Source organism: Mus caroli, unplaced genomic scaffold, assembly GCF_978045245.1.
Source record: "Mus caroli unplaced genomic scaffold, Mus_caroli_1 scaffold_7, whole genome shotgun sequence".
Classification (NCBI taxonomy): Eukaryota; Metazoa; Chordata; class Mammalia; order Rodentia; family Muridae; genus Mus; species Mus caroli.
Window position 1 is genome coordinate 137,682,904 of NW_028227262.1, and position 21,300 is coordinate 137,704,203.

The 21,300-nt window shown below is 39.5% G+C and overlaps 2 protein-coding genes across 2 annotated transcripts in view; one reads left to right on the top strand and one right to left on the bottom strand.

Moving 5' to 3' along the window:
* The window catches only part of Phf14 (PHD finger protein 14), a 169,834-nt gene extending 156,950 nt beyond the window's left edge, over positions 1–12,884 (bottom strand). The window contains exon 1 of the mRNA XM_029478629.2: positions 12,600–12,884. Coding sequence (XP_029334489.2) covers position 12,600 — 1 coding nt within the window. The 5' untranslated portion in view covers positions 12,601–12,884. The remainder of the gene's footprint in view (positions 1–12,599) is intronic.
* A 156-nt stretch (positions 12,885–13,040) lies between these two features.
* Positions 13,041–20,201, top strand: Coxfa4 (cytochrome c oxidase associated subunit FA4). Its single transcript, XM_021165463.3, has 4 exons — positions 13,041–13,286; positions 14,478–14,566; positions 15,316–15,376; positions 19,982–20,201. Exons 1-4 carry the CDS (start codon positions 13,245–13,247, stop codon positions 20,036–20,038), a joined length of 249 nt encoding a protein of 82 aa, XP_021021122.1. The 5' UTR covers positions 13,041–13,244; the 3' UTR covers positions 20,039–20,201.
* The last annotated feature ends 1,099 nt before the right edge of the window (positions 20,202–21,300 follow it).

Consider the following 21,300-nt stretch of genomic DNA (forward strand, 5'->3'; position numbering starts at 1 on the left):
GGCCTATCATATTCTGTCAAACATTTCTGTGACTTGTCATTTTGTCTACCCCTCAATTAAACATCACTTTTATACATGGGTGCTTCCTCCTACAAACTAACTTTACTTCCATTATTTAGGATTAAAGGTGAGTACTAAGGGCCTGTTTATATTCCAGCCAGAGTAGCCATGTTGCTTTTTAGAAGTGAAAAGAAAACTGTTGTATGACAGATGTGAGAGATGCTTTGTAGGATCTATCACACTCCACTGATCTCTGTGCCTGTTGTTATGCCACGTACTGTTTTGGTTATTCAACTGAGTACCATGTTGATAGATTAAAAAATCCCTCTACATGGTCCCTTTTCTGTTTAAAAACAAACAAACAAACAAACAAACAAAAGCAAAAACAAAAACACTGCCATCTCTTCAGTCCCAGTGATTTAACATCACTGTGCAAAAATTGTATTTATATGTATTTTCATTTATTAGGGTTTGCTTCTTAGCTGTCCACCAAAAACTCATGGATTGAAAGCCTGGCCCCTAAAGCAGCAGTGTTCACAGTCTTTAGGAAGCAACTGGATCATGAGTGAATTAATCCATTTCTGATGCATAGCCCCATGGGTGTGATGCATGAAGGAACCTTGTTACAGGAGTGAGAACACTTTGCTTCCTGGCCACCATAAATTGAGCAGCTTTCTTCTGTCACATAATTCTCCCTGGCATACTGAGTTACCTGGGGTCTAAGGGCAGCAGAGTCCAGAGAAGGGAACTTAAATTGAAGCCTCAGGACCATAGAACCTTTGATCTTATTGACTGACTATTTTAGGTACTTTAGTCAGTGACAGGAAGCTCAAAAAACAGGATTATACCCAGAACAGTGACCTCAAAAAATTAACCTTTATTTTTAGTGTATGGGTGTTTTGCCTACATCTGTGTCTATTTACTATGATACTGAAATTAATAAAAATAAAGAGGAATATATGTAGTATGTTGTGCTAGACTATTTAAGCAACTATGGAAAGACAAGATTTGGATTATCATACAACTTTAAAAAAAACTGCATGCAAGCCCCAGACAATCTTAAAACAGACAGAAGTGGAAGAGCTCACATTGCTTGAGTTCTAAATGAATAATCAAAACAGTACATGGCATAACAACAGGCACAGAGATCAGTGGAGTGTGATAGATCCTACAAAGCATCTCTCATGGCTGTCATCCAATGGTTATCTTTTCACTTCTAAAAAGCAAAACAACAACAAAGTTTTAAAAACTACACTTGATAAGTATGGTGACTTGTGCCTCTACTCCTATCACTCAGAAGTGTGAGGTTGGAGGATTTCACGTAGATTGAGACCAGCCTGGACCACAGCGTTAGTCCAGGCCAGTTTGACCCTGTCCCCCAAATAAATAAAAGTCTACCCACCCTCCCACCACCCTTTGGAGACAGTTTCTCATATATCCAAGGTACACTTTGAATTCATTATACAGCCAATGCTCGCATTTAACTGCTGATCCTCCTTTTACCTCCCATATGCTGGGATGACAGGCCGATACCACCACTGCTGGATTTATAGGCATTCATATGTGCAGCTCTATTTAGGATAACAGACTATAAGGTGCAGGTACAGAATGTGATAAGGTGGTATTTTATTAAGTACAGGGGTTTAAATCTAAGGTCTGAGACATGCTAGATGTGTATTCTACCACTGAATTATATATCTGCAGCTCTGGTTTTATTTCCTGGAGACAAGGTGTCACTATGAAGACCAGAATGGCTCAAGTCTCAGGATTTCTTGCCTAAACCTTTGCAATTACTAGCATGTTAGGAATGAACCACCATGTCCTACTGAATATGCTAATTTGACATATGTAAACACTATGAAACGATTACCATAATAAAGCTAACATATCTCTTCAGATCACCCTTTTACTGTTTGTTTGTTTGTTTGTTTGTTTGTTTGTTTGTTTTGGAACAGAGTAAAAACACACTAGCTAATGCTGGCCTGGAACTTCTGATGTAGTCTAAGCTAAACTCAAACTCAGGACAATCTTTCTAAACCAGCCCTATAGAGCAGAGAGGATCATACCTAGCCACTCTCAGCTACCTTTTTTTTCCTTTTTTATTTTTTTGTAATGACAAGATTTAAGATCGAGTCTGTTAGCAAATTTAAAACAGAAAATTGACTGTTAGTAATTATACTCACTGTTTTGTAATCTGCAGACCTGATTCTGCCTGTGTGGCTGGCACTTTCTCACCTTTCACTATCATCTCCCATTCTCCCCACCCTTCAATCACTGACAGCAATCCATTCCCTCTATGTTTCTAGGAGTTTAAACTCTTTTTCTCAGAGCTTATATGTCTTTATTTCCTTAGGGTCAAATACTGACACTTTATTTTATGCCTTTGATAGCACCATCAATTTTTTGTTTATGTGTGATCTCTGTGGCTTTTGGTTGCTGTCTACACATGTGAAGTAGGTACCTCTTCCTGCTTTTATTGGCTGGATTCATCAGGGAAAGCCCTTTACCATTCAGTACATCTACTGAATATGGATACACAACTGTTGGGGCCCAGAAGAGAGCTTGATGCTGGACCCTTTGTCAGGCTGATCTGGTACTTAGCTCAGTGGGTAAAAATCTGGGAACTTATATACGTTGGAGTGATTCTGTATTTTTTTGGTTCACATGAATGAATTAGCCTGAGGCCTTGAACGTCACTGAGCAGCATAAAGCCTGAAGGTGCAGAGATTCTGGGCTCTGGGGTTCACTGGGCAAGTCATGTGCTCCTACTTTTTTTTATCCCATGAAAACAGTGAATACCATTAATAACAGAGAAACCCAAAATGTTTCTAGTTTGGGGAAGGGCTCAAAGTAAAGGAGGTTCTACAATAGATCTAGGCTGCAATGTAAACTGTTCTTCAACTATTATATGTGACTCAATATTTCTGTTGATTCTAGTAGCATGGTAATATGCTACATATGTTTTTATTTAATCAATAACTGGATGTTATCTTGCAAGAAGGAACCAAACTGAAGCCATTTTGAATAAAATCTCCATTCTGAATACGGGTCAAATAAAGTTTATGTTCCAAAGACCTTCCTGGGTAACTGATATCCTGCTGGGCAGAGAGAGACAAGACAAGACAGACAGAGAAGTTTATGGGAAACATGAATGATAGGTGAGTTGCCTGCCAGAGTTGAATGACCCAAGCAATGGAAACAGGACAACTGTACCACAGAGGAATGTTCCTAAGGAAGTCCCTTATTCCTAAATACGTAACTGAAACCTGGCACAGATGGTCATGGTTTTCAAGCTTAAAAGCTCTGTAATATTCTCTAGATCAGGTGGGGGTGGATGGTTCACAGTTCAGCTCGGAGCATGCTCTGTGGCCCTGACTAATCAGCAGCAGCTTGACGAAAGTAAAATCTTGTCATCTGCATTCACCTAGTGTCTGAGTTGTGTTGGATCTAAGAGGACCCCACAACAATGTGACAACAAAGCTATAAGACTATATGTGAACAGCAGCATGCCATTGCCAGAAAGAAACAGAGAAAGCCAGATAGGTTCTACTAGATCTTAAAGCTTGAGTAATCAGGGCGAGCAAGTGTCACAAATAACTATAGTCCATACTCCTTTACCAGTGTCCCTTCCCTTCTTTGTCTGCCCATGCCATTCTCTGCACAGTTTCGCACATGCAGTTCTATTGGTTTGGTTGGTTGATTTTAGTACTTTAGACTGAACACAGAGCCTGGGAGAGATTAAACACATGCTCAACCATTGAGTTAGATCCTTAACACCTTCCAATTTCCAATTAACCGAGGAAGAAATCTGACGTTCAGATGCTCATCTACATGAAACATTGTCAATAAACCCAAACTAGAAAGCAAGTCACTATAGTTCCATGGTAGATTAGTATTGAGTGACAATAGTGAAAGATAATTTCAACAGAAGCATAACTTCTTACATTTCATCACAATATTAATTTATGTAGAAGGAAAAACATCCAGATATAAGTATGTGTGAGAGAATGTGTGTGTGAGTGTGTGTGTGTGTGTGTGTGTGTGTGTGTGTGTATGCACGTGCTTGTTTAATATTGTGCCTACATAACCAAGAATTTTAAACGAATAGAACTAGAAAACTTAGTTGACAAAGAGGACTAGAGAAGATGTGTATGTACAAATATTTCAAAATTGACAAAGAGGGTGAAAACGATTGTTTCAAATGGATGCTCATCAAGATAAAAGAGGATATAAATGATTATGCAAGAGACACTGCTTTGTTATAATGGCTCCAACACTGTAGACATGGGCTTGACTTGATTGCCTGCTTGGCATAGTATTGATTCTGCTCAGCAAACTCATGACAAATAAACTATGAAAATTGGATCATAAGCATGGAATTTTATTGCCTTACTGTATGGTACTGTAAACAATTTCCCTAATACAATAGGTGAGGTTATGTTTTGAAGACACAGTTACAGTGCCACTTGGGAGCAATACTTTGGTGAGGTGGAATCAATTTTCTAGATAATAGACATTCTAAGTTAGCAAAGAGTGTCTACTGCTACTTACCAAAAACAAATGGATTAGATATGAAAGTGGCTCTAAGTGCTATGATCTTAGACACACGATGGTGGCTTCTTATCTTGGTAACATAGCTCGGCTGGCATAGAAGTCTTTGTCTATTTGTTTGTTTGTTTATGTATGTTTTAGACAGGGTTTCTCTATGTAGTCCTGGCTGTCCTAGAACTCCCTCTGTAGAACGCACTCTGGCATTGAACTCAGAAATCTGCCTGCCTCTGCCTCCTGTGTGCTGGCATTAAAGATGTGTGCCACCACCACCCTGTTCAGAAGACTTAGTTTTGGAAGGATGCTTCTATCAGAGTGCAAGCTGATTTTACTAAATCGGAGGCTTAGGCTGCTCCCTGCTCCATTTGGGCCCATCATGCCAGTCAATAAACAGGAAAATTGGGCATTGTGCTATGAGTTTCTGTGATTTATCCAGTTTGTGAAGGAGACATCAGGGCAAACTACTCAATGGGGTTAAAGAGCAGCATATCTAGAATGCATGACCTCATCAAGGATAGTTAATACTCTTCATACTGCCAAATTCCATTCTCGTATATTCTTCTGGACTAAGTTTGTGTTTAGTTTTGTGAGAAGAGCTATAGAGTCATTTGTGAGACTCCCATACATTGAATTGGAAATATGGAAACAAGAAACAAATACTCAGTATGTGATTGTACTCACTATGTGTCTAAGGTGATTTTGTCTGCTTCATGTCTTCTTTTCCCACTGACTCCTCTGCTGACCTCAGGTAGCACAGGAAGTTGTTTTCCACAGGCCATATTATAGCAATTCAAAATAATAAATATTTAACCACACAACTATGTAGGTTAAGAGGTCAGCTTCTCTGCTTGACCCTAACTGATGTACTGACCTTCAGTTCTGGTTTGCTATTTCCTCACTCTTGTCCTGCTCTTCATTTGCTCGTAGTCTCTAGAGAAGTTCTCAACCTTCCCAATAGGCCAATCCTTTAATACAGCTTCTCATGCTGTGGTGACCCCAACCATAAAACTATTCTCATTGCTGCTTTATAGCTGTAATTTTGGTAGTGTTATGAGTTATAATATAAATATCTGATATGCAACTCACATGTTGAGAACCACTGTTCTTTTCTTCCTATACATTCTTTTTTACATACTTGTTGAGAACAAGCCCATAGGTTTCCATTATATAAACTCTCATCTTACAGACTCTTCATTTTCAAGTCTTCTTGATCTTAGGAGTGACATATATCTTGCCTGGCTTATCATGTCTCCAACAGGAGATATTTCACATTTTTTCTAGGTTCAGTGATTCCAAAATGATCTCATGGGGCTGGAGAGATAGTTCAGTGGCAAAGTGCTTGCTGTAGAACAGGAGGGCCTGAGTCAATCTCTAACACCCATATAAAACCAGGGAGCAGTGGTATGCACCTATAATTCCAGAACAAGAGGAAACTAGGTAAGGAGGATTCGTGAGCTTGCTGGCCAGCTAGTCTAACCAAATCCACATGCTCTAGGCTAGTGAGAGACTATCTCAAAAACGAAGGTTGAAAGTGACTGAGGACCACACCGGACACGAACCTCTGATACATATACACATAAGTATGCACATACCCTGCCCACTCAGGACAGCAAACAGTACCTAGTAAGCATCCAATACATGTTCATGAGCAAATGACTGAATGAACTTGGGAATCCATAAAGGAAATAAAAATGAAGAGAGATAATAAATAGCATCAAAGAAGAAGGACGGAAAATGAGATAATCTGAAGTCTACATGAAGTTTAGATGTTTCATGTCCTATTCCAAATAAGACAAACACATTTTTCCTAAAATCTTATGTAGCCATGTTTCAAAAAAAAGTATGAACAAACTTGCTGTGTCTCTGCTTTTTAATATTCATTGAATTTTGCACATAAAGTATTTCAAATATTTAATTTAAACTTATAGTAGTGAAGCTTTGAGATTTATAACACTGAGAGTAAACTTTAAGTCCAAAGTACTTCATTTTTCTAATAGAAGGTTTATAATTAGTGGTCGTTTATGCTAAAGAGTCATGCTAGTAGAAGAATCTATTTGTTTTTAGGTTAAGGATAGCTGCAGAATCTTTAACAAGTGAAGGGTTTGTATTTGTATTACCATAAAAATAACTCCAATTGTCATTTTATCTACTAGAAAAATAATGAAAATCCTAAATGCAAATTGAATAAAAATATGATTCTGTCTTCAATTTATATTAATATAATTGTATTCTATGGTTCAGTTATTAAATTATATTTTTCAAAAGAAGCTATTTCTTTACTGTCATGCATTAATAGCAACACATAATCACGATAACTTTTAGAATCTTCTAGGCTTAAATCTTCAAGGAAAATGTACAAGAGCACTAATTTATCTTGGGTGCCATTGATGGGGATTTAGAGGTACTCAACATACAAAACCTGTGTGTTTGTTTGTTTGATCGGTTGATGTTTATTTGTTTGTTTGTTTTGAAGACATGCTCTTTTGTAGCCTAGTCTGGCCTCACACTCATATGTAACTGAGGCTGACCTTAAAGACCTGACTTTCCAGCTTTTGTTTCCAAAATGCTGGGATTATAAATATATGTCACCATGTCAGGCTATAGTTTCATTTAATTCAGAAAATTATTATCTACATGATTTTAAAATTTTAAATCATTTAAAATTTTAAAATAAAACAAAAGAGCAAGAAATAAACATGTTACAAATCTTAAAATGAAATGGTAAAAGATATCCCAGGTCATTTGTTAACATCATATGCCATTGTTAGGTCTGAAAGCGTCACCACACAGAGACCACCACTGACACTGTAATAATGAAATAGGCAACAGTGGTCTTACTTCGTGAAAGCAAGAAGCCTACATTCAGGAGTTGACCACTTACATAAATGGTGACCATAGACAAAGGGATATAAGTCTTATATAGGAAACTGGAGGAATTTTACCAAAGGTTAGGAAATCTGAAACATCACTGGAGGGTGCCAGGGAAGTCACAGGGGTAGGTTTTCGATTGGCTGCTGTTTGTCTCACTGTATTTGGTGAGGCCTTGAGGAAACTCCTGGAACCAAGTCAGCTCTGAGCCCTTTGTTAGTCACCCATTGTTGGCAGCATCTTCTGAGGAGCCCAACTGGCTTCCCTGGGAAACCAAGACTTCCATTCCCAAGGGTTTTAATGTTTTCAGAGGATCTCTCACCATGCAGTTGCTTTACTCTGTGGTTAGAAATAACTTTTGAATCTTCACTACCTAAAAGATAAAACTCTAAATCTCAAACTCCCCCAAATCTGAGCTACCCTTTTCAGCTTCATTTCCCATGTCTCCTTCCTAGGAATTCCAAGTGCCACTATGCTACACTCCCCTTCTTCCATACACTATGAACTCAACAATATAAGCTTTCATTTCTTCCTGTGTTGTTAAGAACATTTTATATGTATAGTCTACAAGGCTCCTTTTCCCCCAATGTCTATATGATATGATACTTTGTCACAGCTTTAATAATCCCTATATTATTTGTTCTGTTTATATTTCTGAGTGTGTATGCATATTTGTGAAGACATGAACAATGGCAGTCAGGTGGAGGTTGGAGGAGATCATCAAGGACTGATACTTGTCTTCTACCTCGTTTGAGACAGAATTCCTTACTGTTGGCTACTTCATACTCCAGCCTTGTGAGCTTGTGTCTTGGGAGCTTCTGGGGTCTTTCTGTTTTCCGTAGGATTAGAGATGCATGTGGCTGTACTTGAGTTCTAGGGATGAAATCTCAGGTACTCATACTTGAAAGGTAAGCATCTTTTACTGTGACATCTCCCCAGCCTTCTTTTTATATTATTTTTATTTTTAATGTTGTATGCTTCATTGACCAAATCAAGTTACCTGTCTGAGCTTGACACTAGCCAAAGGACTAAATATAATTTTTCCAAGAAAGAGCATTAAATATGTAAACAAAAGGCCAATATAAAAAAAAAAACCTGTCATTTTTTTTTTTTTTAAAGTTACAATCATTTTGGACTCTCCAAAATGACTCTCTCTTCAAGACACTCAGGTCTCCACTATCTGTGCTCAAAGTGCCTTCAGCACTGGGAGAACCTAAACTCCATCTCTCGGTATTCCTAACTCAGTCTAAGATCTACAAATGATGCTGTAGACGCTTCTTCTCTTATTATCTTTTCTCTTCCTGTCATTCCTGACTTAGTTTTTCTTTTCTTATTTTTCCCCTCCTTTTATCGTCTTTAAAAATGTCTTTTCAGTGGTTCGGATGGGACTGAAAGACTCCAAAACTCCCAAAGGGAGGCACTTACTCAAGCCTCGGGTCAGCCGCGCACCCAAGAAGACACTGAGACCGGTACTTAAGATGTATAGAGAGTAAGATTTAATACAGCAACGACAAGAAAGCACATAAAAGCACATAAACCAGAGCCCTATAAAGCAACAGCAAGCAAATACATGAACTAGAGCTCTGGGGTCGAAACCCACACACCCCGCATGGTGTAGAGGGGATTCGACCATTAGCCCAAACTTTTCACAGGCTTTTATAGGAGAAGGGTAAGGGGGGAGCAGGGCAGGGAAAATACAGGTTTTACGTCACTAAGTGATTCAGCCAAGGGTTTTTCCAAAGTGCTTTTCGCAACGCGTCCCACACTTTGGCCATGTACTTGATTCATTGGAACTGAGGTTTTTACTCACACCCTTATCTCAAAAATGTCCCTGGCACAGTCCTTAGTTGGGAGGGGTTGGACTGGGTTCGTTCCAGGAAACCCTTATCTCAGAAATGTCCCCGGAACAGTTTTCATTTGAGAGGGGGTCTGACTCTGGTGTGAGAGTTCAGAATGTACTCTGGGGTGAGAAGTTCTGGTGGTCAGTAATTTTCTTCTTTCAGGACTAAAACTCTTACACACATTCAGCAAGTGAAGCAGAGCTGAGTTATAGTCCCAGTCCAGTACTGTGATTTCTAGGTGGTTTGTTTTTCTAGAATTGTTTCTGATTGGTCTGAAGGTCTGTGAATTAACACCACCTTTAACTGCCCTAAAACAGACACACATAAATTTCTACAGTAGAACAGAGACTTGATACTGGATACTTATAGTGAAGAGGATGAGGACTGTATACAGGCATTGGCATGTCCTTGGATATCCGCTGCCACAGAGTTACCTAGGGAATAGTCTTTAACTAGACCCTGATTTTGTCAGTGTTCTTCCTTGCTTCTTGGCTTGAATCCATGTAAGGAGTTCATAAGCACAGCATATGTTTCTGCCTGATTCTTTCCTCTAGAGGACTGGAGAAATGTAATGTCAATTCATAATCTCAAACAGTCACAGTTTTTTTTTTTTTTTTTTTTTTTTTGGTTTTTTCGAGACAGGGTTTCTCTGATAGCCCCGGCTGTCCTGGCACTCACTTTGTAGACCAGGCTGGCCTCGAACTCAGAAATCCGCCTGCCTCTGCCTCCCGAGTGCTGGGATTAAAGGCGTGTGCCACCACGCCCGGCCCAGTCACAGTTTTTAAAACCCAAAGCTAAGAGTTCCTTTAGCAATATGTAGTCTGCTTCGTTTCTATTTGAACCCTGCATCATTGGTCAAAGGTGTAATTCTTTTTGAGACAGACTACACTGCTAATCACAATTACTATGATTTTAAACAATAAAGCTTTCTTTCCTACTTTCTATACATGCCTATCATAGACACACACCAGCTCTTTCCAAATAGCATTCAAGCTGGTAAAGTAGCCACTGTTTGGAACATAACTTGATCTTGTCATGATGGGAAAAGAGAAGAGAGGGAGTAGCACACATGGGAGCCAACAATTCTGCATGACAGATGGAATCCTCACATTCCATTTCTTACTAAAGAAAGTCACCTGATCAAAGCTGATGTTACTGAGGCAGTGAGATGGCCTCTCTTCCTAAGGGTTAGCAAGAGGAATTTGTAAATGATATAATCTACTACACACAAAGTCCCTACTGCTGAAAGTCAAACTGAAGTTTGCAATCCCCCCTTTACACTGGCTTTTCTAAGTTGTCAACACTATTGTCTCCAGCCCGACTTAAAATACAGCTAGAATATTCTTTCCCCTAAGTTTAATATCCAAAATTTAAGCATTGACAATTTGACCTGTTAGTTGGGTACAGTTTAGGCAAATTTATATTGTGTAATTCTGCTTTATTGATATTTCAAAAGGCGTCACCTGGTTGTCATATTATTATGTCTAGGAACTAGGCTAATAAGATTATTTTAAAAATCAACAAAACAGCACATTTCTAGACTTTCTTTTGAATCATGGCATTTCTGTATATCTACTACTTTTTATTACCAATATTTATCATTCCAAATGAAATGTTCAGCAAAATGTCCTCCTGTCATGAAATTCTGTTGCTAGCAGCCTCGCTGTACTCACTACCATTATTTCTCGTGTTTACATCTGAGTACTTTCTGTACTGATTTTTAATATAACCATACTCATTACCATAGTATATAAAGGATTACCAAGATTGTTACTCTCTCAGTGATCTCCTTTTTCTCTCCTCCATTGCTATGTCTGGACCAGTCACCCATGCCTCTTGCTGTTTGTTACCATACCTTGGTAATTTGTTCTTTTCGTTTAGTTTTCAACTCAGATATCCCCAGAGGCATCTTTCCTTGCCCACTCTAGCTAAAGTAATCTTTCCTCTGCCTCTCTCTCATGTCACTTTTCACTGTTATTTATTTTAGTGGCACATCTATAGTTATATAAAGTTATCTGTTTATTTCCTGCTCTTCTTAGTCAACATGGTACATATTTTTTTTTTCCCTTCAATACTAAATCCCTAGAAGCTGAATGTCATTCATGGAGGTGTATGTCTGCAATGCCAACTCTTGGAAGGCTGAGGCAGGAGGATCTTGAGTCAGACGCCAGCCAAACCAAAAGCAAAAGCAACAAGATATGGTACAGAGTAGGAACTTAGCAAAAGTTTTCAGAGAGAGAGAGAGAGAGAGAGAGAAAACAAACCATGCCAGCCTTTATATGCATAACCTTCAGCTTATCATCCATGGTCCCCTCCTTGTTTTATTCAAACAAACATACTTGAATTGCTCAGTTTGATCCTGAGTCTTTTCTCCCTCTATCTCCTACTGAGGAGACACAGTGAGAAAAGTAAAGTGCTTGACTTTAGCAGTCATACGGCTCATTTCCTAAGTAACAAAACCACTCCATCTATTTTCTACTCTAGATATTCTGGAGTATTCTGCTCTCGAGAAATACCGTGGGTTTTGCATAGACACCCATCCATTATTTCAGTAATTGGCATGGATATTTTCACAGCTGCTCACCACTAAAGCCATTCACCCATAGCCATCCAACTATCAAGTTCTGTTGATACCACAAAATTTTCTCTGATATTTTTGGTGATTTTTTTTCCCAATCAGTACATTCCTCCCCACCCCCAGGACAACCTAAAATTCTCTCACATGGACAACTACAAGAGCCCTTTTCTCTACTCCATTCTTCATAGCCAAAGGAATTCCTTTCAACCATATAATCTTATTGGTGAACTTCTTAAAGTCCTGAACATAAAGTCCTTGTATAAGTGGTCCCTGCCTCAGATGTGGCTCCTACTTTGCCTTCCCTTTTAAATTCCTTCCATGGCAGACTGTATGCTTCATGCCTTCATGTGAATTGTCTTCCTTATACACCTCCATCTGAAGCCTGTCCTGGGCTAATGCTACCTCTTCAGTTTAGCAGTTTCGGCGAAAACCTCTCCTTATTATTTGAAACGTTTTAACATGTGTAGGGAGTCCAAATTGTTGGCTGTGATTCGAAAGTGCCCATTAAACCTGCCCCAAGAAAGGACTTTTGGGTAAAAGTAAATTTGCAAAGAGATAAATGAACATTGACTTAGGGTGGTAGAAAAGGTTAAGTTCAGGAACACGACCAATGAAGATACTTTTAAGGATTCAATATCTGGACCAAAAAGAGATGGTGGCATGTTGCAAAACTTCTTTGGGGGGCGACAACTCTTCAGTAGTGCCATGACCTAAGAATCTAGAAATCACATTGTAGAAACTATGGCCAGCTTTAAGTCACTTACTAGTGTTTCAACTTCTGTCCCTAAGCGCCAGTGAAAGTCAGGAAGCAGCTGCAGTCTTAAACCGCAGCGGTTGACCTCGGCGGCTGGAGACTCGACCTGTCCTGCGGGATCTGGGCGCTGAGCCTGCAGAGGCGCCTGGCAGCTCCCTCCGGGGCCCTCGGGGCGGCGCGGCGCGCGCCCCACACGCGCGCCCCCAAGCGCGTCAGCGCGCGGCCCTGACCGGGAGGCGCCGTCAAGGAAGCCGCGCCCGCCGAGCGCACTGCCAGCGGACCGCCGGATGACCCCGCTCTAAACGCAAGCCGTCCTGAAAAGTGCCTGCCTCACCAGTCGAGACGCTCTGCCTGCTATGCAAAACAAATAAACCTATCAAAAAGATGCATGGTGGAGAACTGATGGATCATGAACGCAAAAATGGGAAGAAGGGTCGGGACATTTAGGGCAATCGCGCGAGGGCTGACTACCTATTCAGGCACCGTAGAGGACAGCCGCATCCGGGCTTTCCTGCTGCAGGCTGCCCTCAGCGCCAGGGGTCCTTCAGGTAGGAGGTCCTGGGTGACTTTGGACGTCCGCTCAGCCAGGTTACAGAAGCGGCTTAGCGTGTGTCCTAGTTTTCTCTCTGCGTGTAGGTAGGCCTGTGCCGCAAACATGCTACGCCAGATCCTCGGGCAAGCCAAGAAGCATCCCAGCGTAAGTTCACGGTCTTTGCCAGGGTGGCCTCTTAGCTGTGGTTGCTCCTGCCGTGTCCCCTGGGGACGTTCTCTTTTCTCTATTCCTTGGGGTTACATTCTGTCGTTGGGCTGACCCGATTGCTTGAAGCCTCTACCGGGGGTGGAGGTGAGGTTGCCTGAAGCAGAAGGTGGCAGACCTCAGAGAAAAAGGTAAACATTCTGAGTATTGGAACACTGTGGCCACGGTCTCTCAGATTACTTGGTCCCAAGAGGGGTGAGTGGTTACGTTGAGAGATTAGAATCCAAGAGAGGCCAAGTTTGTTATGCTGCTCTTTGCGGCTTTGAGTCACTGCATTGCACCACCAGACCTTCAGAAGTGCAAGGGATCGTCATCTTGTAACCCCCACTTTGCTTGGAAAACTCGACATTGGCAAAATTGATTTAAGTTTTCTTGACCTGTCCAGTATAGCTCAATAGAGTAGGATGCTGTGTACCTAAAACTCCCACTGATGGGCCTTAATCTTTGCCTTAAGCCTGGTTTTCTAAATACTCAGCAAAATTAACTGCAATCTGTTTTCAGAGTTCATTCCTAAAACTAGTGCTTTTAATAGGCATTTCTGTCAGCTAGTTGTGCTCTTTATTTCACAGAGGTTATGTTCACAGAACTTTTGGGTTTTTGAGACAGGGTCTCCCTGTATAAGCCCTTGCTGTCCTGGAACTCATTCTGTAGACCAGGCTGGCCTCAAACTCAGAAATCTGCCTGCCTCTGCCTCCCAAGTGCTGGGATCAAAGGTGTACGCCACATTGCCTGGCTCACAGAACTTTTAAGGGCCACTTTTCAGTAGTTTCCAAAGAGATTCCCCTCCCAGCCTACCAGGGAAGCAATGAAATTTAATGGGAGTGCTGTTCAAGACTTACAGAGGTGAATGTATTTGATAGGATTATTTGTTCATATAATTTAATCCTTGTAAGGAAGTTGGACTCTTAAGCCAACACCATCCTGATGTCTTTTTACAGAGATCATGCCTTTAGAATACAATTGAAAGAAACACAGCCTCAATCTAAGTTCAGCCGTTATTCCCATTGTAGGACAAGTTAGCTAAGTAGCAGATTTCGAGGTTAGCATATAGAGAAAGAAACCGTGTGCCCTTGTTTGGACAAGATGAAGGGATGTGATGATGGCTACTCTTTTTTGTCTGTCTCTTTCTAGTTGATTCCTCTCTTCGTCTTTATCGGAGCAGGGGGTACAGGAGCAGCACTGTATGTGATGCGCTTGGCAATGTTTAATCCAGATGTCAGGTGAGTGTAAGAGCTTTAATATTTGGATGGCTAATAACCTGGGCTGGGGACCCCAGTCACAGGAGAAGTAGCAGAGTAGAAGCAACTACAGTTTGTAGCTTTGCAATCAGCCCAGCGCTGCTACTGCTGCTGACATTTACTTTGCTCATCTCGATCTCCCCTCCCCCAAGTTTTAGTTTCATATTGGTCAAGTAGAATTGCTAATACCAACTCTTACATTTTGAAGGTTGGATAGCACTTGAGTTTTTTGGTTTGCTTGCTTGCTTATGTTATGGCTGTTGTTTTGAGGCAGCCTCACAATATACATCTGGCCATCCTGGAACTCACTGTGTAAATCAGGTTGGCCTCTCTAGTGCTGGAATTAAAGGCATGCACCATCATGCCTGAAGCAGTTGCTTTTTATGAAATACGTAACCACGATTCCTGTTGTATGTGAATGTAACCTACTTTTTCCTCAATAAACCGATCTTTTTTTTAGTTGGAAAATAATAAAAGCCAAATACAAACGTTTCTGTTATAAAGACACGGATGTAGACAGATATCCCAAAGAGCGGTGTTCTGTGATTTTACCAGTTCCGTGCTTGTTTACCTATAAACTCTACTTCTGTTTAACTCTGTAATGGAAGTAATGCCTAATAAAAAGTGAGATTGATTTATTCAAAGTACTAGCTTCTAAGGAAGTATTTTTAAAACACTATTGTAAGTAGTGTTTTATTACTATAATAATTATAATATTTTATCCATTTTAGCTGGGACAGAAAGAACAACCCAGAGCCATGGAACAAACTGGGTCCTAATGAACAATATAAGGTAAGGTACAAAGTGGTTAAAAATTGCAGGAAAGCATAGTGTAGCAGATGTGGCTATATGGTAGTTTTCTTGAAATGGGATATGCAAGTGAAATCCTGTTTTCATTATATTGAACTTTGAAGAGCCCCTGCCCCCTTGAGTTAGCTGGGACTGAGGGTTTGAATTGCCTAATCTTCAGGTGCTGCTGCTGTTGATGTGTGGGCAACTCTGGTCTCTTGGGTGCTTTGCTTGGCTGTTTCTTCTTGCTATGATTTAAATATTTTCGGTGTGGATTATTAGGAAGAGATGAAAGTTGAAATTAAATTTTGCCAAGAGCCTCATAGGTAACCTTTAACATTTTCCCAGAGGCGTGCTCTGTGTAGCTGGGGTGTTTGTTTGTTTGTTTGTTTGTTTTATGTTTTTGTTTTTGAAAAATGTATTCATTCGCCTAGAATATTGATTTCACAAATGAAACCTTATACATAATGCTTTTACATGCAGACCCTCACATTACCAAAATATTGCTATATTTGGGTATAATTTCATGTCATACAGATTTATCTATTTAAAGTATCCCATATGTTATACTTTCAGCTGTTTCTAAGCAATCAGTAGTTGTTTACCTTAGCACTCAGGAAGAGACACAAAGCCTTCTTTGACTAACACCTGGGGGAAGTGTCTGTGGTAGAGATAGGTTTATAGCAGCTTTTATGATTTACTCTTTATTTGCTTAAAACTTTCTGCTTACCCCAACTATAATTTGGCTTTTAAGATAAGTTGCTGCCTCTAAAGATACAGCTGGAAATTTACTAGCCACTCTGAAACAGGATGTCTGATACGTATTTTTAACAATGTGCTCAAGAAACAGTAAACAGATATTCTCACTTGTAATTTTGTCTTAGGAATTTTAAGTACCAGTTATTCGGGGGAGGGATATATCTGCATCTAACGTTTAAAAAAGGAGAAAAAAGAACTAGAGTTTGGATGTTTAACCAAAAAATAATATATTGGAATATTATATAAATATTTTTCAGAAAATGTACCAGATGATTCCAATAGTTATACTAGTTACCAGTGCTTTGGAAAATGATGACATAGGCTGATGTAAGGCCATGTGACCTGGAGGCGGAATGCTGCTGTTTTAAGACTCTATTGTTAAGAGTTGGCTGGAGATGGCAGCACACAGCTTTAATCCCAGCACTCTGGAGGCAGAGGCAGGCAGATCTCTAACTTCTAGGCCAGCCAAGTCTACACAGAGAAATTCTGTCTTAGACCCAATTATTTGTGGCATAGCTTGAGCAGCACTGTGTACCTGTAGCTAATAAAAGGTAGAAGTGAAGAGAGTTGCCATATTGAAGTAGAGATGAAGAGAACTAAATCTAGGTATTGGAAAGCATTGAACGAATGATGTCTATTTTTGCTTCTGTACCCAAGCAATGAGGTAAACTAGGTATCATTGCTAATTTTTCTGTCACCTAAGAGAATTTTTTGAGGATGGGGTTTCTGTATGTATCCTTGGATGTCTAAGAACTCACTCTGGCCTTGAACTCAGAGATCTGCCTGCCCCTCAATCCTGAGTGCTGGGTCTAAAGACACTTGGCTTCACCTAAAAGAATTAAAGTGAATTTTCTTTATCCTGCCCACAGAAATTTGATTTCGCTGTATGCCTTTCTATGACAGATGTGAGATGAGATGGAAGGATGATACCTACCCCTGTTGAACTATTTTGGCTTTTGATTCATTATTCTTTCCATTTCTTGAGAACAAAAGTGACATATAAGGGCTTCTCATTAGACTTAAGATTGGAATGAAGTGAATGTGGAGTAGTTAACTTAGAAACAACAACGTGAATAAAAAGGAAAGGTCTGTGATGGTAAGACAGTAATATTTGAGGTGGCTATGATAAGTCTCATAGGGAAGTTTAGGCAACAGAACTTTGTCATAGTTGTGGGAGCTGGGGAGTGTGAGATCAGGATGTGAGATCTATGCTTTTATAGGAGGAAAAGAGGTAGATGCTCTGTCTTGTTTTCCTCCGGTTCTGATGGCTCTGCCCTTACGACATAATTACCGTCCAGATGCTCAGTTTATCCCATTGGGGCTAGAATTTGAACAGACATTTCAAGAGGACATGAGTATTGAGTTCATAAAAGGAGATTATTGGTTCCCCAAAGGAAAAGTGAATGTAACAATAAGAGATTAGACAAAGATGGGGTTTAAGGACTAGGGGCCTAGAAATACATCAAGGAAAGAAATGCTCAAAAGCCCAGATCAGATACAGCAATCTAGGATGCACTTGAGGTGAACACTGTTAAGAAAAACAGCAAATAGCAGAGATGTGGATGTGAAAACATAAAGGAAACTTAAAAATTACTTGCATAGAGAAAATTTAAGTACAAAGCCATACATCAAAAGCCTGTTAGCTTTGAGAGAGGGGAGAAAAACTGTTGAGACAAAGTCCCTGTACATATCTCTGACTGTCCCCTGGAACTCAGTGTGTTGACCAGGCAGGCCTTAAATTCATAGATACCTGCCTCTTTGCCTCTAAAGTGCTGGAATTAAAGGCATGTATTATCATGTCTGGCAAAACAGTTGGTTTAAGGAAGTAGCCATGGCTGTCTTGGAACTTAATATGTAGTTTAGACTGATCTTGAATTCACAGAGATCCACCTACCTATGCCTCAGGAATGCTGGGTTTAAAGGTGTACACTACCAGCCTCACCACACCTAGCTGTAGCTTTGGTTTTTTTGTTGGTTTGGTTTGGTTTAATATTTTTTTAAAGATTTATTTGATGTATATGAATATACTGTAGCTGTCTTAAGACACACCAGAAAGGGGCATCAGGCTCCATTACTGATGGTGGTGAGCCACCATGTGGTTCCTGGGAATTAAACTCAGTACCTCTAGAAGAGCAGTCAGTGCTCCTAACCACTGAGCCATCTGTCCAGCCCTGTAACTTTGTTTTTAAAGATTTATTTTTATTATTTGAATACATATAGTATGTGTTAACTGCACCTAATTATTGGTACTTACGAAAACTATGGGTGTCAGAGTCCATTGAGGTTACAGAGGTGGTTGAGAGCCACCCCACATGGGTGCTGGGAACGGAACTCTGTGAGCCTTCAGATGGGTGGTACATGCTTTCAGCCATTAAGCTAGCTCCAGCCTTTTAGTTTAGTCAGTTTTAAGTAAGTTATAATTCCATATTCAGTTAGATTTTTATAAAGCAGTGGGAACGTAAAGGACTGAGGTGATTAAATAAACAGAACAGCTATTCATTGTTGACATCTACTAGATGTTTATTTTCTTTATTATACTATACCTCATATCTATCTGTAAACATCCTAACATGTGAACAGTTTCGAGACTAGTACTCTGTTGTCTTGCTAAACTGATTTTTAAGACAGAGCAAAGAATATTGATAGTTTACTTAAGATTTTCTATCCCACAAAATCCTAGGTCTGTGTGTATATACCTAAGGATGAAATGGTAATATGCTTTAAAATTCCAAGGTTTTTCTTTTTTAAAACTCAAGTAAAGGGAAGGGATTGTACAGGTAAAGTACTAACTTAGCACATACCGAACCCTGTGTTCAGTCCTCAGCACCTTTAAAACTGAGTGTAGTGGCTTTCAGTCGAGTCCTTGGGAGGAAGATGGAAAACCTCAAGTCTTAAGATCATCATCAGACAGAGCACTGAGGCCACCTTAGGCTGTGTGAGCACTCTGTGTTTGAAGTAAAAGAGGTTGGAAGAAATCTGTTTGGAAACAGATCTTTGTGAACTACTTCTTTGTATATTTTTTAACAATGGAAAAGGATGAATGTAGGCCCTCAAATAGCCTAAGCTACTTCTGTGCCTTTGAACTTTGACAGCCACTCTTAAGTCCTCTCTTAATACAAACTGTCTTTGTCACTCTTACATTGTTGTGAGGAGACCCCATGACAAAGGCAGATCACATGAAAGAGAACATGTAATTGGGACCTTGCTTATAGGTTCAGAGGTTTGGTTGCTGTTGTGGCATCCTTGCAGGTGGGTGTGGTGCTGGAGAATACACATGAACTCCATCCTGATCTTCAAGCAGAGAAGAACTCAATGTGGCATGGGCTTTTGAAACCTCAGAACCCACCTCCAGTGACTCATTTCCTCCAGCAAGGCCACACCTAATCCTTTAATCCTATCAGAGGTTATTCCTCGGTAACTAAGTATTCAAATATATGACCGTATGGGGATCATTCTTGTTCAGTCCAGCAGTTCCTTAACCAAGGTGACAATATTTACCTTCTGTTAGAGATTCCTGAATATAAATAATCTAGATGAACTAGAAACTTAAAGGATAGAAGTATGTATCCGAAGGAATTAATAGTTACTCATTTTGCAGTAGAGTCTCTCTATTGGTCTAACTAGTAGAATATACTTAAGCTTCAGGTTGGATGCCTATTTACCTCACCAAAACTATCATGAAAGACTGCAATTTTAGATAAAGTAAATTTTTGTGAGTTAAAGTTTACATCATTAAATATTCTTAAATTTTTTTATTTATAAGTTGTTATTGAGAAAGTTGTGTCAAATTTCTGTGCCGTGTCAGTTTTTGGCAATATAAATTTTGTTTTGTTTTGTTTTGTTTTTAAGTTCTACTCTGTGAATGTGGACTACAGCAAACTGAAGAAAGAAGGCCCAGACTTCTAAACTCTGAAGTTCACCGTAAAGCTGCTGATAATGAAGGTCTTTCAGAAGCCATCCGCACAATTTTCCACTTAAGCAGGAAATATGTCTCTGAATGCATGAAATCATGTTGATTTTTTTTTTTTTTGGAGTTTATTACACTGATGAATAAATCTCTGAAACTTGATGTGTGTCACTATTTAATGCTGAAAATTCATATGGGATTTGATAGGTAGGATATAAGAACTAAAGTATTAGGATTTAAAGAATCTTTTGAATTTCTCTTAATACATTTGGAAGTGAGACCTTATGCTGCTTTAATAAATGTGTATTTATGTGTATATATGTAGACCCATATTTGGTAACTTCAAACTGGAAATTAAAGGGCAACTGAGAAGAATATTCATGCCTTTGTTCAATGATGAACAAAATAGAAAGCTGTGGATTTCTGTTGTTGGCTGGAATTGAAACACAGTTAACATTCTTTACCTTGACGTTATTTTCAGGGTTATTCATTGCACTAGTACTAGCATAAGGTAATCTCAGTCTGTCACTGCTATTAGCCAAAAGGTGTTGAGACTTTGTATTGTGTGGCTTTGGCAGATGTTCAAAGGTTAGAAAGTAATCAGTGACTTTAAAATTGGGTCTTTGAGTTCTACTTAGGTTGGCGAATGGTGAGTGAGTATTTTGATGTTTGCCAATATATACTTCAGGCCCCTGGGCTCAGATGCCCCTAAGGATAGAAGATTTCAGTGGTGGCTAAGCAAGTAAGCATGTATCCTATAACAAGTTTTTACAGAAGTGTGTATCAATCATCACATCAGAGACTAATTTAGTGAGATGATTTTGATTTTTAGCATAAGTATATAAATTTTATTTGTAGTGAGCACACTGAACCTGAATTTAGGATACATATTTTGTCTCATTTTAAAAGCTGAGGAAGTAAGGTTTGGACTAAATTATCAGAAATTCAAATAAATAGCTATTGAACTCAGACTGAATTTAGTGTGAAGAATTTCAGTTACTCTTCCGTTTTTAAATATTTTTATTATTTAAAACAATTTTTCAATTTAAATATATTTCACCATATTCATCCTCTTCCTTGAGTCCTTCCCGGTGTTCTTCCCCGTCCCTAATCACCAAACTTTTAAGTTTTTTCTTGGAAAACAAACACTGGACAGAACAAAACTAAGATAACCAAATTAACCACCATCCAAGAACTAAAAAACTACAAGTGCAGGCACACACACACACACACACACACACAAACGAGAGTCCATTATATG

Excerpts from the sequence above, each read along its gene's own strand:
- Coxfa4 (XM_021165463.3), top strand. The coding sequence starts at position 13,245 with ATGCTACGCCAGATCCTCGGGCAAGCCAAGAAGCATCCCAGC. Across the intron at positions 14,567-15,315 it reads ATGTTTAATCCAGATGTCAG|CTGGGACAGAAAGAACAACC; the intron begins GTGAGTGTAAGA and ends TATCCATTTTAG. Across the intron at positions 15,377-19,981 it reads GTCCTAATGAACAATATAAG|TTCTACTCTGTGAATGTGGA; the intron begins GTAAGGTACAAA and ends TTTGTTTTTAAG.